This window comes from Myzus persicae, unplaced genomic scaffold (genome assembly GCF_001856785.1).
Source record: "Myzus persicae strain clone G006 unplaced genomic scaffold, MPER_G0061.0, whole genome shotgun sequence".
NCBI lineage: Eukaryota > Metazoa > Arthropoda > Insecta > Hemiptera > Aphididae > Myzus > Myzus persicae.
Window position 1 is genome coordinate 481,802 of NW_019100526.1, and position 14,998 is coordinate 496,799.

The 14,998-nt window shown below is 31.6% G+C and overlaps 2 protein-coding genes across 7 annotated transcripts in view; one reads left to right on the forward strand and one right to left on the reverse strand.

The window, feature by feature from the left end:
* Nucleotides 1–14,998, forward strand: part of LOC111030537 (protein NDRG3) — a 54,178-nt gene that overhangs the window by 10,678 nt on the left and 28,502 nt on the right. For 5 of the 6 annotated variants that reach the window (XR_002604116.1, XR_002604117.1, XM_022310079.1 and 2 more), the window contains exons 2-5: nt 1,404–1,626; nt 3,532–3,576; nt 4,336–4,535; nt 5,202–5,322. Coding sequence is in view for 4 of the 6 variants with exons in the window: in XM_022310079.1 (XP_022165771.1) it covers nt 1,427–1,626; nt 3,532–3,576; nt 4,336–4,535; nt 5,202–5,322 (566 nt within the window). In the remaining 2 variants the exon portion in view is untranslated. The remainder of the gene's footprint in view (nt 1–1,403; nt 1,627–3,531; nt 3,577–4,335; nt 4,536–5,201; nt 5,323–14,998) is intronic. The other variant, XM_022310106.1, reaches the window with a different exon arrangement.
* LOC111030563 lies at nt 6,488–9,314 on the reverse strand. Its single transcript, XM_022310114.1, has 4 exons — nt 8,517–9,314; nt 7,983–8,269; nt 7,450–7,890; nt 6,488–6,998 (listed from the first exon to the last, which is right to left on the reverse strand). Exons 1-4 carry the CDS (start codon nt 8,611–8,613, stop codon nt 6,549–6,551), a joined length of 1,275 nt encoding a protein of 424 aa, XP_022165806.1. The 5' UTR covers nt 8,614–9,314; the 3' UTR covers nt 6,488–6,548.

The window sequence follows — 14,998 nt, forward strand, 5'->3', positions numbered from 1 at the left end:
TATACAAACGAGTAGAAAGATATTATCGTCGTCGTGTACAGTTGTAGTTGTTATAACATTGTCATGTCTCGCCGAAGCGCTTACGATTTACAGGAAAAAATAAATACACACACACACACACACACACACACACACACACACACCCACACACATTTTTTCAAGTCGTATACGGGCGCAGAGTTAAAAATAATAAACTCAATTTGACGCGATGCGCGCAGGGCCTTCGCCATGTGCATACGAAAAACATAATAACATCATTAATAGGATTGAATATAATCAGCATTGAGCATTATATATCGTGTGCGACGCTGCACACCCGTCCGCGTGTGGTGTTCCGGAAAGCGGGTGATATTATTGTTGTTATTATTATATCCCTCCGGCGGCTAACGCGTCTATTAGTAGGTACTTAGCAGCCGTCGTGGCGTGAAACGCGTTATTATTACTATTATTATTATTGTTTTACACCGTATTGTACTTCGTGGTTTATTCACAATTTTTTTTTTTCATTACTTATGTTTATCATACCGCTGTATTAATATAATATGTATTTAATATGTATGTATATGAACATAATATATTATTATATAATAATATGTATAATATATGTGTGTGGTAAAATATTATATATATAATATATATATATATATATATTTGTATATGAGATGCTTTGTCGTAACTCTAGTCAATTAGTCGTGTATTTGAAAAAATGAATACGTCATTCGAAGAACTTATAAAAATCACATTTTTGTACAAAAATACAATTTTTTCGATTCTAGTATTTTAACCATGCAGATAACTTGATAACAGAATGTTTATGAGCAGATTATGTGTTTCTGAAAACGTTGCAGACTGTCATGGTATTATCGATTTCTGCTCCTTTACCTCATCTTCTCACTAGCCCAGATTAACTCGAAATATGTATGTGGTTGTAGTATAGTTGTAATGAACAAATTTATTGATATCAACATTTCCGGTCCAATACTCAGATTTGCAGAATATAAAATCAAAAATTCGATGCTTAAAAAGGTGGAAAACACTCAAAATTTACAAGACCTCAATTTTTTCGTTAATCGTTCGATTTTTACTCTAGAAATGTATAATATGCAATAGGTACTGCGTTAAGCCACTGAAAACTAAACAATAAACATCTCCTTGATATATATATATATTATATATATATTATATTGCGTATTACAAACACATACCTACAAATTACAATACTAGGTATACATAGCTAGGCGATTATTATCATCATCATGTTAATATTATACCATTGTTATTGTGTTATTATTATTACTACATATTTGATATTTTACATATTATTATTATTATTATTATTATTATTATTATTATACGTTGATGGCTTTTGCACGTACTCGCACGTACATACATTTTGTTTGCAGCTTTTGGCCCCGCATGCCGCAACATGTCCTACCGCTCGCTGGCCGCCGACCGCGTGTACAAAGCGACCACGGACGACCTGCAGCCGGAGCGGAAGAACTCGGTCGGTACAGTTTTTAAAAAGGCTTTCGGCACGCTAAGCTCCAGCCCCCGGCGCAGGCTGTCCGAGCCGCTTATGTCCGGCGTGCCCGTAATCGGCACCGGAAACATCAACACGCCGCTCAGGTATATTACACGCGCGTATATCACTATGTATACGTATAATATACACACGTAGGTATGGCTTATATATTATCATCAACGTGCGCACGCGCCGAGGACGAAGACAATCCAACACCACAGTACCCATGATGTAATATGTGTAATCTATAACGCCGTGTATACGTCGATAGCCACATATACAGTGTGCTGCAGCACTGATACTTTTTATAGATTCCCCCTTCCCTCGTTTTGACGTATGCTTTCGATCATAGCGTCATAATATTGTGTTTATCCGAATAATTATGGTTTTAAGGAAACTACGCTTATAATATACGTAGAGATAGGTACCTATACTATAAAATATGTGTTTTCAATTATTTAGGGTTTTTACGGCGTTCAAGGATTGTCCTAATTTATAATGGGTGATTCGTTTAACGCGTAATAGTCACTCGTTATTTCAGACAATACAAAATGTTTTTGAAATAGTGGGGGACTACGTTAGACCACTGGGTATAATTATATTGTGTTTGGAATAGATAAAACAGAATTTAAATATTAAGACTCAAATACATTTCACTGATCGTTGAAGATTGTTATCACCACATGACAAATGTCTTGAAACACACGAAAATACAATTACTTGATTATACTACATAAACTAACACATACTTAATAATTTCAAAACCAATATTTGAATAGATTCATAATTTTAGTATAAAATTTGGGCGAGTATAATATGATCGATTAAGAATCACCATTGTAATAACTAATAATATATTATCGTCGTGTGAAATATATTGGTATACAAAATACATGAACCTATGCGTAGTATAATATATATCTTGATTTATAACCATCATGGTATCGACATACGCACATCTCGTAACTCGTACTTCGATACTGCGCAGTACTTCCAATATTATATTATACATCATAAAATATTTCATTATTTAGGTGTGTCATCGTATTCAGGTATTCTGTAAACAAACTTTGAAAATGATCCGGGTTAGCCCAGTGAGACTCACTAGCACTTGATCATTCTCAGGGACTGTAGGGGAAATGCTAAGATAACCTTGTACCTCTTACCCATTATACTCGTCTATGCTTCCCCCACATTATCCATTTATACCGACATATAAACAGGACGAGCCACCTTGATTCCTCGTTGCCAGTGTCAACAGCACACACACAAACACTGGAAAACACTAAGGCTTCACACGTATAATAGTATGGGTGCCTACTTTACGAATATTGTTATAAAATATTGTATACGAAGGACGTATACTGACGCGATCGACTGTAATTAGCGGAATGGGTGACGAAGAAACGAAAAAACTACCCGATAACTTTCTCCCCTCTGTGCTCACTGATTTTTTTGGAAAAATACATGGCGGACCCCCGAAAACGATGTTATGCATACATTTATTGTGTATAATGGTAATTATATAATAATGCTCCCATGACTGCCGTGTACTCGTGGCGTATTCATAATCCTATTATAGGCGGGGGTGGGATATTCTGTGTGTTTAATTTGTGCAATCTTCTCATAGGTAATATTAAAAGGTTAGATATTATATTAAAATGTAATAAATCGATATGTTTTTCAAAAAAAGTTTATAAATCGCTGATTTTTATACAGTTATTTAATACCTAATTTGTTTTTTCATGTTTTTAATATTTGAAATAAATCGAATTTATTTATTCCCACCCATCATTAATGATGGATTTCCAAAAAAGTTTAAACGAGCTTATTATATGATACCTACACAAAATGATATGAGGTATTTGCCTATAATATGACATGCAGAGTATATAGGCATACACACGACATATTAATTAGTCACGACAGTGCGGGGTATATAATGTTATATAATATATTATATGTTAATGTATGTATATTTTTCGTTTCTCATGGTTTTCGTTTTACAGAAAAATGCCCACGTCTGCCATATCCGAAGAAGCGTCGCTGCTCAGGTGAGTGTAGTGCATTCGACTGTTTGATTTATTTCAATATATTCTAACTGCTAAGTCAAGGTAGCCTTTTGATATGTAACTCACAGTGATGCCAATTACCAAGTTCGAGCCTTTCGATTGATAATTTCTGTGCTGAGGTTAGGTCCTCATACAACCGAAATAGTAACTTTTATAATGTACACGTCATTTACACGATGTATTGACGTTTGATGTCATTCGTTTTTACGCATATCGTATGTTCCTAACAACTCAAAGAGGTCACTCATTTCGCCCACTTTGCCCAACTTGGCGCCACTGCGGCTGCATTGACTATAATATGTTACATCCCGTTGATGAAATTTCACAGTTCACGAAATGGACATTTTTTTTTTACCATTTCATGACTCAAGAGCAGGTAACTTCGAGCAGTTCGTGTGTACTTTGGGCGATCCTGCGATAATAACGAATAATATATTATAAGCCCTTATAATTACACATTTTTTTTTATATCATATACCTACCTAATTTTTATTAGCTACCCATAGTTGGCATAAAATCATGCATTTTGTACACTTTTACCATTAGGCACAGTTAATTTTTTTTGTCAACTGATATATATATATATATATGTGTAAATATAAATTATGATGACAAGTGAAAATTCAACAATTTTTAAAATAACTTACTGTTTTATGAATCGGGTGTAACATTGAAATACTGCGCATATTAAAATATATCATCACACCCTTGACCATCGTGCGTTTTTCATGTGTGATGCAGTGGCATGCGATCGGAGACCTTGGAGGAAGTGGAACTTACCGGCGTCCGTCCTTCGCTACCTGCCGTCCGGACGTTTACCAGGGGCAATACCGGCGTGGAAGAGGTGTACGTGGACACCGACAACGGGCCGGTGTGTGTGGCCGTGCAGGGCGATCGGTCCAGGCCACCCATACTCACTTACCACGACTTAGGACTGAACTGTAAGCGACCCAGGGGCTTTGAGTTAGAAGTTTACCGGTTAGGTATCACCTAATTATCTATGTGGTTCTATTTGATTTCCCTGAAATATTGAAAACTACAAACTTTCCACGTCAGTTGTTTCTCGACTTCTCGTATGCAATTTATAATTAACGGGCACATTTTAAACGATTTCAATCATTAATACACGTGTAACTTGTAAACTAAGTATTGAGTACGTAGGTACCTATATTGACTTTATAAAAAATAATATAATATGCAGTAAGTAGTTATATTTACCTTTTAATTGCATATAATTATGTGTAGTTTTATTAAGTCTTTTAAAAGACGTATACCAAGCCTTAATTTTTATTTTTATTAACTAACTTTTATATTGTCGTTGAAATTCTATAGTAGGTACCTACTAGTGCTGCTACTAACTATTAAGCCCTCTGTCTGTGTCCGCCATTCAACGAAATTCTAAACCACCTCCTTTCGAATGGTCGTGGTCATAAAAGTTATCACTCGTAACTTTACGTTTCTCGTCAGACGAGCTAAAGCCTTTTATCGTCGTTTAGTTGGAGAAAACGACAAGGGAGGGGTTAATTTTGACGTGACGCTTAAATTTTCTGACTCAAAAGAGCCAATTTTTCAGTTCGGATGTTTTCTAACATCTGTTCGTTTTGCAGACGTCACGAGCTTTCAGACATTCTTCAACTACAGTGAAATGCGCACCCTCATGTCAAATTTCTGCGTGTACCACGTGAACGCACCCGGACAGGAAGAAGGAGCAGCACCGTTATCGGATGAGTAAGTTTCATATGTATAACAGACAAAACGTTATAAAATGCATGCGTGTATGGAGGTTTTTATGAGTTTGAAATACAGTTTTCGATGCATTTTATTTCTGTATAAGAATAAGACACTCATTCATTAAGATAAGTGACCATAATAGTCGTTTTGAGATATTGGTATAAAATATATGCAATATACATATATATTGTGTGCATTGACTGTAATAATAAGGTGCTGTTACAGTATACAACTGAGTGATCAACCTATAAGGGTGTACACCACGGTAATACACTATAGTGACAGAAATGTTTATTAAATGCCTTGAAAATAAACTAATTTAATGAGAAAGATTTTTAATTTTTACAAAAAATTATGAACATGCAGACGAGATGCTTTTATGGTTATAAAATCTTTATATGAAATTATTTCATATCATTGAATTTAATTTAGTTTAATTTAATTGTAGGTATGGATTTTTTTACGTTATCTACATAACATATGTTCAAAAAAATTGAATTGAACGTAATAATTTTAAACTTTATAAAATGTTTTTAGTATTTACGAGAAAATGAAATGTTAACCGATGGACGTAGGCGAATAACGCAAAATATTTTTAATAACGTATTGAAAATTTAATTAATTAAATTTGAATTAAATATTAATAAAAAATTCATTCTTCACCCCCCCCCCCCTAATAGTCTAACGTAGGTAAGTTAAATCTTGTTTAATTCATGAATGAGTACCTAACGTCACTGATATAAATTATTATTATTAATATTTAAATATTTGAGTGGCTTAATCGCTCTTCAAATCCAAACACAAATTCAATGAGTAATATGTACCTACCTATAATCTACATATGATTTTAAATTAATTCTAGTACGTCTATATGTTGATAAATCTATTATTAATTATTATAAATTAACAACAAATGGCAATTTTATGGGAAATAAGGATAAAGTAGTATTACAACTCATAATTATCTGTTGAAAATTGAATAGTTTAAAATGAATACAAATATTTATCATAAAAAATGATGTATGTACTTAATATAACTTAATAATACTCTAAAGCGAGTTTTGATCAATATACTTTAGGTACACACATACGTATAATAATATTATATTATTTAAGAACAATTTCAATTTTGTATTTTTAAAGTTTGATTTTTATTGTTCGATTTTCATTTATTCTGTTGTGTCTTACAACACAATATACTATGAATTTAAGATAACATTAAGTCAGTTTTTATATTTCAAACCAATAAGGGCGAATTGGTTATTCAATATCATCTCGGTATGCTCGTCGATGAATGTCTGCAAGCTGTTTTCCAAGACTTTCGGGATACGCTGATGGGCGAAATTCCTGATGGTTTCGCAGTTGTTATCGTTATTCAACATCACTGTGAGCCCATTGACGGTGGTCTTTGAGAATTTCTTGGTAATCTCCCCTTGTCCGTTAGGTTTAGTGACTACGATCATGGTTTGAAGGTTTTCTATGGCAAACGAAGCCTTGCCATTGTACATGTTTCCGGTGTTGTATTCCAAAGCCCATTCGTTGTTGCCCCTCAGGTCAAACGATGTGAAACAGAAGAGCATTTCAGTTTGATCATTGTTGACGGTGTAGTTGACCAGCTTTTGGATTTTGTTAGTGCCGCTCAAGTCGTTTAACATAGTGTTGTAAATCTTGGCCTGTAACGATTATATTAGATTTTCTTCCAAAATAGCGAATATTACTTATAATAATGAACATGCAAGGAAATGAAGTGCAAGTGGTAGGGGCTGTGGAATAAGGGCCCCGGAGCCCTGAATTTTAAATTTGCAGTAGTACCTATACTCACATATTTATTCCGCAAGGTTTTTAGGTAATTGGATTCTCAAATAAAATACTATTTTTAAAAAGGTGCAAAATATATGGAAGTATTTCAATAAATTATAATACTGTATGGACATTAATTGTTTTGATATACCTAAGCTACTTATAATGCCTGTTAAACAAATTAATTTGTTGAACCACAACATTTGCCTATACTAGTTGCAATTTTTCTAACACTGATCTGTAGGTAATTTCAATGATGGATATCGTATAGGTACTTATATTTTATTAATTACTATTATATATTAGTGATTAGTGTTATATTACTTGTACTCCTGGAGCAATGTAAGCGTTGGTTTTTGGGACAGCCATGGATTGGGTTGGGAATAAGACAGTAGGTTTCAGCTCTTGTGAGAGACGCATTGCAATTAGGGGAGCGAAACTGACAGTCATCTCTTCTGCGAGACGGCCTTTGATCACTTTGTTGAGGTAGTTGTAGTAGTAGACATACGGCTTTTTGAATTGGGTGTTTTCGCTCAACTCGTTCAACACTTCCATGTTGGTGAATGTTGACTCGTGGTGACCGAACATCAATGACTTGGAGTCGATTTCTGGCCGAGTTTCCATGAATTCGTTCAGAAGGAACTTCGCTTTGAATTCGATATCTCTCAATGTGATGATGAACTGTCCGGACTCAGTATTTTTAGAAGTGGCAGCCTTGTAATCGCCGACAACAATGGCTTTCTTCAAGACAGCGGTGACCGAAAACTATAAAATAACCATTACACTGTTTAGCCAACTCTTTACCTGTGTACAAACTCTGTTTTATTTATATTTTTAGTATGATTTATATATTTTACCATGTTTTCTCCGATTTTGTCCACGTTGACTTCATTCAAAATTGCATTTCCCAAACCTTGAATTTTGGTGTTTCTATATTCGATTTCGCCGTTGTTCAAGAACTCAGTAGCATCGATCAAGCTCATTGGGTCTGAGAATTTGAGGTTCCTTTTGGCTTGTTCAACGTATAATTGATACTTTTGACTAGCTTTCAGAATAATTCTGATTTGTTGGGCAACATCAATGGATTCGTTGTTATTTTGATCTTCTTGATTTTCTAAAGTTTTCAGATCTTCGTATTTGATTTCTAGAATATAAACATGTTATGAAATTGTATAATCAAGAGTAGGTAATAGTACATTGTTACTTTGAAAAAATTGCATAAAAAGTTTATTGTAGAATATTATATGATTTCCTTAAATGAAAAGAAATCAGAAAATAATAAGTTTGTGAAATTTTGGTCTCAAATTAATTTCTCAAATTTAAAAATACAAATGATAAATAATGCATTGATTTAATTTATTAAAAAATATTAATTAAACTGTATAAAATACCTTGGTAATTGCCAGTGTGGTTACTGCAGTGCAAGCAAATAGCGTTGATTGCTGCTACTGAAACAGCGAACACGAACAGGGAAATAAAGAACTTCATTTTGCTGCCGGGATCTCTACTGAACTGCTTGTGAAGTCTTCATCCCGACGTATTTAACCGTATAAAATGTCGAATAAGTGATTTGGAACAATATTAGATTTCTGTCGATATTGCGGTTAGTTGTATAGAGTTGTATTTTATGACCTTTAAACATTGTTTACAACACGAAATACATATTCAACTTACTCATAATCAATAGTTTTTGTAAGTTTTAATTAATACAAAGGTATTATGTATAATATAATCACGGAAGAGCGTTTCAGAAAAAAAATACATGATAAGTTTTCGATACAAAACTGCTGAATTCATTCCCTAGAACAGACCACAGACTGTATGTAAAAATAACTTGAAATGGTATATTGCAGTATAGATTATAAATTATACAGATTTACAATTTTAATCAATAAAATTGAGAAGTACTTCGAATAAAAAAAATGTTAATTCACAATACAATTAGTTTGAAAATGATGTGACTTTCGAATAATAATCCAACCACCCATGACAAGTTCAAGCGTATAATTATTTTTTGGATCAAAAGCCAATTTTTTTTATAAAAACTTGGATATCGTAAACGTAGCGATTTTTTGTGAATTTGTACGTAAGACTATTTAGTATTTACAATTAAGAATAGAACTTATAATACTTCATAATACAATTCTTTAAAATAGCAATTAGATACAATTCCTAATCGATTGGTGAGCGGTCACTTTAAAATTTTAATAAAAATTAACATTAAAGGTTGTGTTAATTTTTAAAATCACAACGATAAATTGTGCTTTTAAATTAAAATATACTTTAATAGTAAAAACCTCATGATTCGTCACATAAAATGTCAATAACAATAATTTTCATGTAATATTATTTATTATCGTTCTGCATTATTATGAGTATGAAGCGTTGACATTTTGTCGTGTAGTGACATTTCAGAAAACTAATTGTTTCTGTAATTTTTATACTCGTACGAATTTTCCTATTACATCTTAGTGTAGCTCATAGCCATGGCTTCAATGTGCTATACACTGCTAAATGTTAATGATGTAGTAATATCAGTTATTATATTACTCTTTTATTAATTCAGGTTGATAGTTTCTTAAATGTGTGTAATTACATCTGCAATGTGTCGACACTTTTCAATATAAACTAGCCACTAAACTCTGACAGTTTTATATATTATTTATCGTTGCTATTATCGATGTATTTGCTTATAATGTAATTACAATTATTATTCTCATTTGTTGATTGTATATAAACTATAAGTACCTTAATTTTGAATAATTTACTTGTAGTTAGATAATTTAAGGTATGTGACATTCGAGGTACTTATCATATAATAGTTAAATATGATTTTATGAAAATAAAATAAAATATATGAAACGTATCATTAGCAAATAGCAATCATCAAAATTATTTTGTATTGATATAAAAACATATTTGTTACAAAATAATACACGCTCGTGTGGTATATTATTAATAGAAGCCATTAGGTCAAAGTTGTTACTTGTTTTTATCATATATTTTTTATGTAAAACACGTGCCGGTGTAGGTAATTATATAGGAACCTAGAGAACCCTAATTGCAGAATTTTCTAGATTTTCTAGATTAATTTGAATTGACTTTAAATTTGAAACATTCACTATAGTAAAAACACGAAATATTATTTACCGATGAAAAATAAACTTTAACAGATAACCAACTTATAAATAACTAATCAATCTATTTAATAGGTAGTTACAAGTATGCATTTTTCAAATTATGTTTATTTATAAAACGATGAGAATAAGAATTGTAAAAAAAAGTATTTTAAAATATTATGATAGGTACTAATTACAATATTATGAATATTATTATATTATCAGATGATTTCCTCGCCGATTGTACCAGTATAGTAATACATTTTTTAATTTTTAAATCGATTAACAGTTGATTTATTTTCTTGACTTCCTTTGATTCTAAGATTTAGAAAAAGTAATTAGGAACAACAAGAAATGAAAAGTTGTACAGTACAGGTAACCGTTTATTCTTGTTGTAAAGCATTAAAGCAGGACACCGATAAAACTCATATTGGCGCACCCTGAATTTATTTTTTGTTATTTAAAAAAAACCTTTAATTATAGCCTTTAAAATAATATTAATGTATTACATACACAATGCATATAATATATAGGTATTATAGTCTTAAAATAAATTTAAAAAACGAAATTAACGCAATTCAACAGAATGTAATACAAAATTAAACGTATTTGTTTTATGGTTTGTTCTTTTGTAAGCAGCTATTAACATTTATTTTTAGGGTAGGTATTTTCTTTACATTTGTTTTTACTGAATTCGTTTTTTTTTAAATTAGTACAAACTATTTGATATAGAAAAAATATATAGTATAAATACATTACGTTTATTATATTTTCCGAGTTAAATATGATCAGCGTATAAGTGAGGGTGGTTAGAAAATTAATCAATGCAATTCACAACATTGCATAAATTCAATCATTAATTTTAATTGAGATTTGTGTACAAACAAAATAATTTATAATAAATAAATTATGTATGTCACACTGTATGTGCAATCTTGTATTATAAAACTCTTAATATATTTTATGAGATGTTAAGTTATTCATTTTTATTATGTATCGTTACTTGGGCAACTGACATGGCGCAGGAGACTATTTGATTGACTTGATTTTAAATTATAAAATATTAAAAATATGTATTGATATTATTGAATAGTTAGATTGTTGTATGGTAAATACTTTTATGATTACATAAATAAGTTTTAAAATTAAATTCACTGACCAGTGTTGGTTTAAACTTTAAATAATGAATTAATAATTTTTCTGACTTTTAAATTAACAAAAAACTACTTATATCACTATGCGTGGCACGACGTATATTTATTTATATTGATTTTCATTGGAAATATTTTGCCCGAGTATCGTTTTTAACATGTTTTATTATTTTAGGCATGCAACTGAAAAATATTGAATAATTTAGTATCTGAACATTTATTTTTAAAGTATCGATTTTAAATGTTTTGATCAAATGTAGGAATAACGTTTCAATAGTACCACGATTTAACATCACCATTAGGTAGGTTCTTATATGCTTGTAGTGCGTCGCTTCGTAATAAATATTAGGTACATGGTGAATAGCTTTTTAACTTAACACCCGTTGTTCAAAATAATTCGCGGAATGTATACGATTAATGTTTTTTTTTTTTTTTTTGATTAAATAGTAAATACAATTCTCGATGTAGCAATATATACGAGAAAAACTAAGAGTGAGAGGAAGGTGGGTAACAATGACCTTTGTGTAGATAAAACTGCAAGCTGTGTGTAATCCGTTGAAATATATCACTCTATATCAATCTATTTTAACGGGGAAAAAAAGGACCGAAGCACGTAGTCAACGCATCTACTTCAGTCTATCACAATGAGTCTTTTGTTAACGATTTAGGGCATCGAACAGTAATAAAAAAAAGTAGATTTCGGATCGAAAGTTTCGATGATATATGAAAGTATAAAACCTATATTTCGGATTCGAATATTGTTACGTTAAAATGTAATAATGAAATGGGATTTAATCTGTATTATTCAGATGTATAAAGAAAAAAGAAAATAATATGTATGGTAATAATTATTACACGCACCTATCTATTAAATTTTACATTTATGAAATATTTTTAAAATACAACGATAATCGATTATTTAATAATATGGAATTTAAATACATAATATAAGTATGCAATCACAAATCGCAATATAAATTAATTTATCTTTCAAGATTTAATTATATTTTAGACTTCTGCAGCTTTTTGGTCTTCTAAAGATAGTAATATCCATTTTAACTGTGACAAATTGTGAGCTTTAAGCCAACTAGGCTATAATCGAGCACATTAGGTTATAACCTAGTTTTTAATCTAATTAGTTAGAACTAGGTTATAAGTTATAACCAAGAAATGACCGTTTTCACTAAATCTGTTTCGCTTAATTCACTTTAATTCACTTAATTTCAGTGCTTTAAAACCTTAAAATCATCTTTCACCATAATATCATATTATACTATCACGATTTATTATTAATTTTTAAATGATAGAAACAACACAACAGTATTTACTGATGGTCTTATGCAGGGGTGAGCCCAGTAATGTCAAAATCCGTTCCGCTGTGTCCCTATTTTTTCCCCAAGTACTCTTCAATAAAATGCGGGAGTAGTTGCTGTTTAAAATTTTCAATCTCATAAACCTACTCACATATTTGAGCAATCTTATAAATTGTATGTAATTTGTACTTTTAATTTCTAATGTCTTGATTTGTGATTTTATTCGTGATATAAATTCTATTTAAGATTAATATACAACGTATAACAATTTTTGAATTAAACATTTCAGTTTATGTAGACTAAAATATCTTAATGTATCAATATAATGTATGTTTACACATGGTATATATTTATAGAGCATTCCATTAATTTAGTTATATATAGTATAGGATAGTTTATTGTACATATTGTACACTAAAATAGTATAACTCACCATTACTCGCAGATAACAGTTAAGTTTTTTTTTCTATTGAAATAAGTTGTAATATTTTTAATATTGAGATTCAAATTGAACTCAAAAGTATATGAGTTATCATTCGTGTATTAAATAAACTACTATGTATTTAAAGAGCATTATGCATTCATTTAAATCAGCCGTAATAATAGAAATGATGAACTTAAATATAAATGAAATAATCAACTAAATCTAATAAGTAGGTCATTTAATTTTTAAAATGTTAACTTTCAATTGGAAAACAATTGGCACTGCTTTATCATGGAACTTTTTAATAATTTTTCTTTAAACTAATGTTTAAGATTAAAAATTCAAACAACACTTATTATAACGAACCATACGTGAAACTAACGAATAAAATGAATCAAATGAAAATTGTTAAACTTTCCGATTTCAACGACATTTGCATATCGTTTCTACATTTTTGCATGCATAATAATATTGCTATGTCATCCAAACGAACGTAGCTGTACATATTATACGACTTCGACTCGTCTGGTTTCGAGAAATCACACAATAATAATATATGAATGGAAAACATTGTTTTATTATCGTATTACATACATTTTAATTTTTAATACATTAACAGTTATGAATTAATGTTGTTGGTTTATTTTCTATTGAAAAAAATGTATAAGTCCACTCGAGAGTGTGTTCGTAATTGATATTACATCACGGACTGTTGAATGTTACGGTTGATGGCATTCTCGAGGGTGCTCACGAAGTAAGCGTCGAAGTGGGGGACCAACTGTTTTTGGACGTCGGACCAGTTGACAGCGGAATCGGAGTCGGTCGACTTGAATTGGATCTGGGGTTTTGTGACGTGGACAGCGGTGCGGACAGTGTTTTCGACCAAGTCCAAGTTGCTAGCCACCATGACGGCTTCGGCGGTGTACGTGGCCCTACGGTTGTCACTCTTGCCATTGGGCGACGTCACGACGATGTCGAACTCTCCGGTCAGGCCCAACAGGCGGAGTTCGAGTTTGGCGAAGCAGCTGTTGTTGGTCTTGATCACTTGCACGAACGGAATCTTGGCCAAGTTGTTCTTGGAGTTGTCGAAATCGAGGTTTTTCAACTCGAAACGGAATCCGTCGGCCAGATTACCTGTGCTCGGTAACGCTGTTTCGCTGGCGATTTTGTTGCTCCTGTACACCATGTAAGGCTTGACGACCCGTCTGATTTGCAGAGCGACGTCGTTGTACATGTCGTTGACTCTAGCGGTGGCTAAGTATTGGGATATGGTGTGTTTGACGAAGTAACTAAAGGGAAAAACGAAAAATTATTTAGGTTTAAAACTTTATTTCGACTGTTGGTTAATAGCACTGTAAGCATAGGCCGTGTCTTAAGGGCGTTTCTTCTCCTCAACAATTTTCACATTTTTACTTTTGATTAGTATTTTTATTATTTTATAGCATGATGCAACAATTTTGGATGAAGTATTTTAAGACACTAAAGTGGTTTTTATTTTGAAAAAAATAGTTGTAATCTTTGTTTTTGCCCGTCTCATCTCGTAAATAAAATTCAATTTTATTATAAGTACCCATTATATTTAAATCGTACATGTTTATAAACAGATTTTTGATTATTTGCTATTATAGCGAAGTATTCTGTCCTGTTGCTAGTGACTTTTTATACGTTTAATATATTTAGTATTGTTTATCGCCAGATATTCAAAACATTTATATGAAAGGAGGAACGGGGGTTTGGGCATGCGAACTCGATGCCTATTTTAATGCAAGTTTACATTAAAAAAAATAAAGCTTCCCCTCTAAAATTATACTATATCTCTGTGAATTGCAATTTGCTTTGATCACACTACTCACTCGAATTGAGGTT

What these genes read in the sequence shown, in the direction of transcription:
- LOC111030563 (XM_022310114.1), bottom strand. Translation starts at nt 8,613, where the DNA reads ATGAAGTTCTTTATTTCCCTGTTCGTGTTCGCTGTTTCAGTAGCAGCA. An exon ending in CCACACTGGCAATTACCAAG is followed by an intron (nt 8,270 to 8,516) that starts GTATTTTATACA and finishes TTTATATTCTAG; the next exon opens with AAATCAAATACGAAGATCTG. An exon ending in ACAAAATCGGAGAAAACATG is followed by an intron (nt 7,891 to 7,982) that starts GTAAAATATATA and finishes GTTATTTTATAG; the next exon opens with TTTTCGGTCACCGCTGTCTT.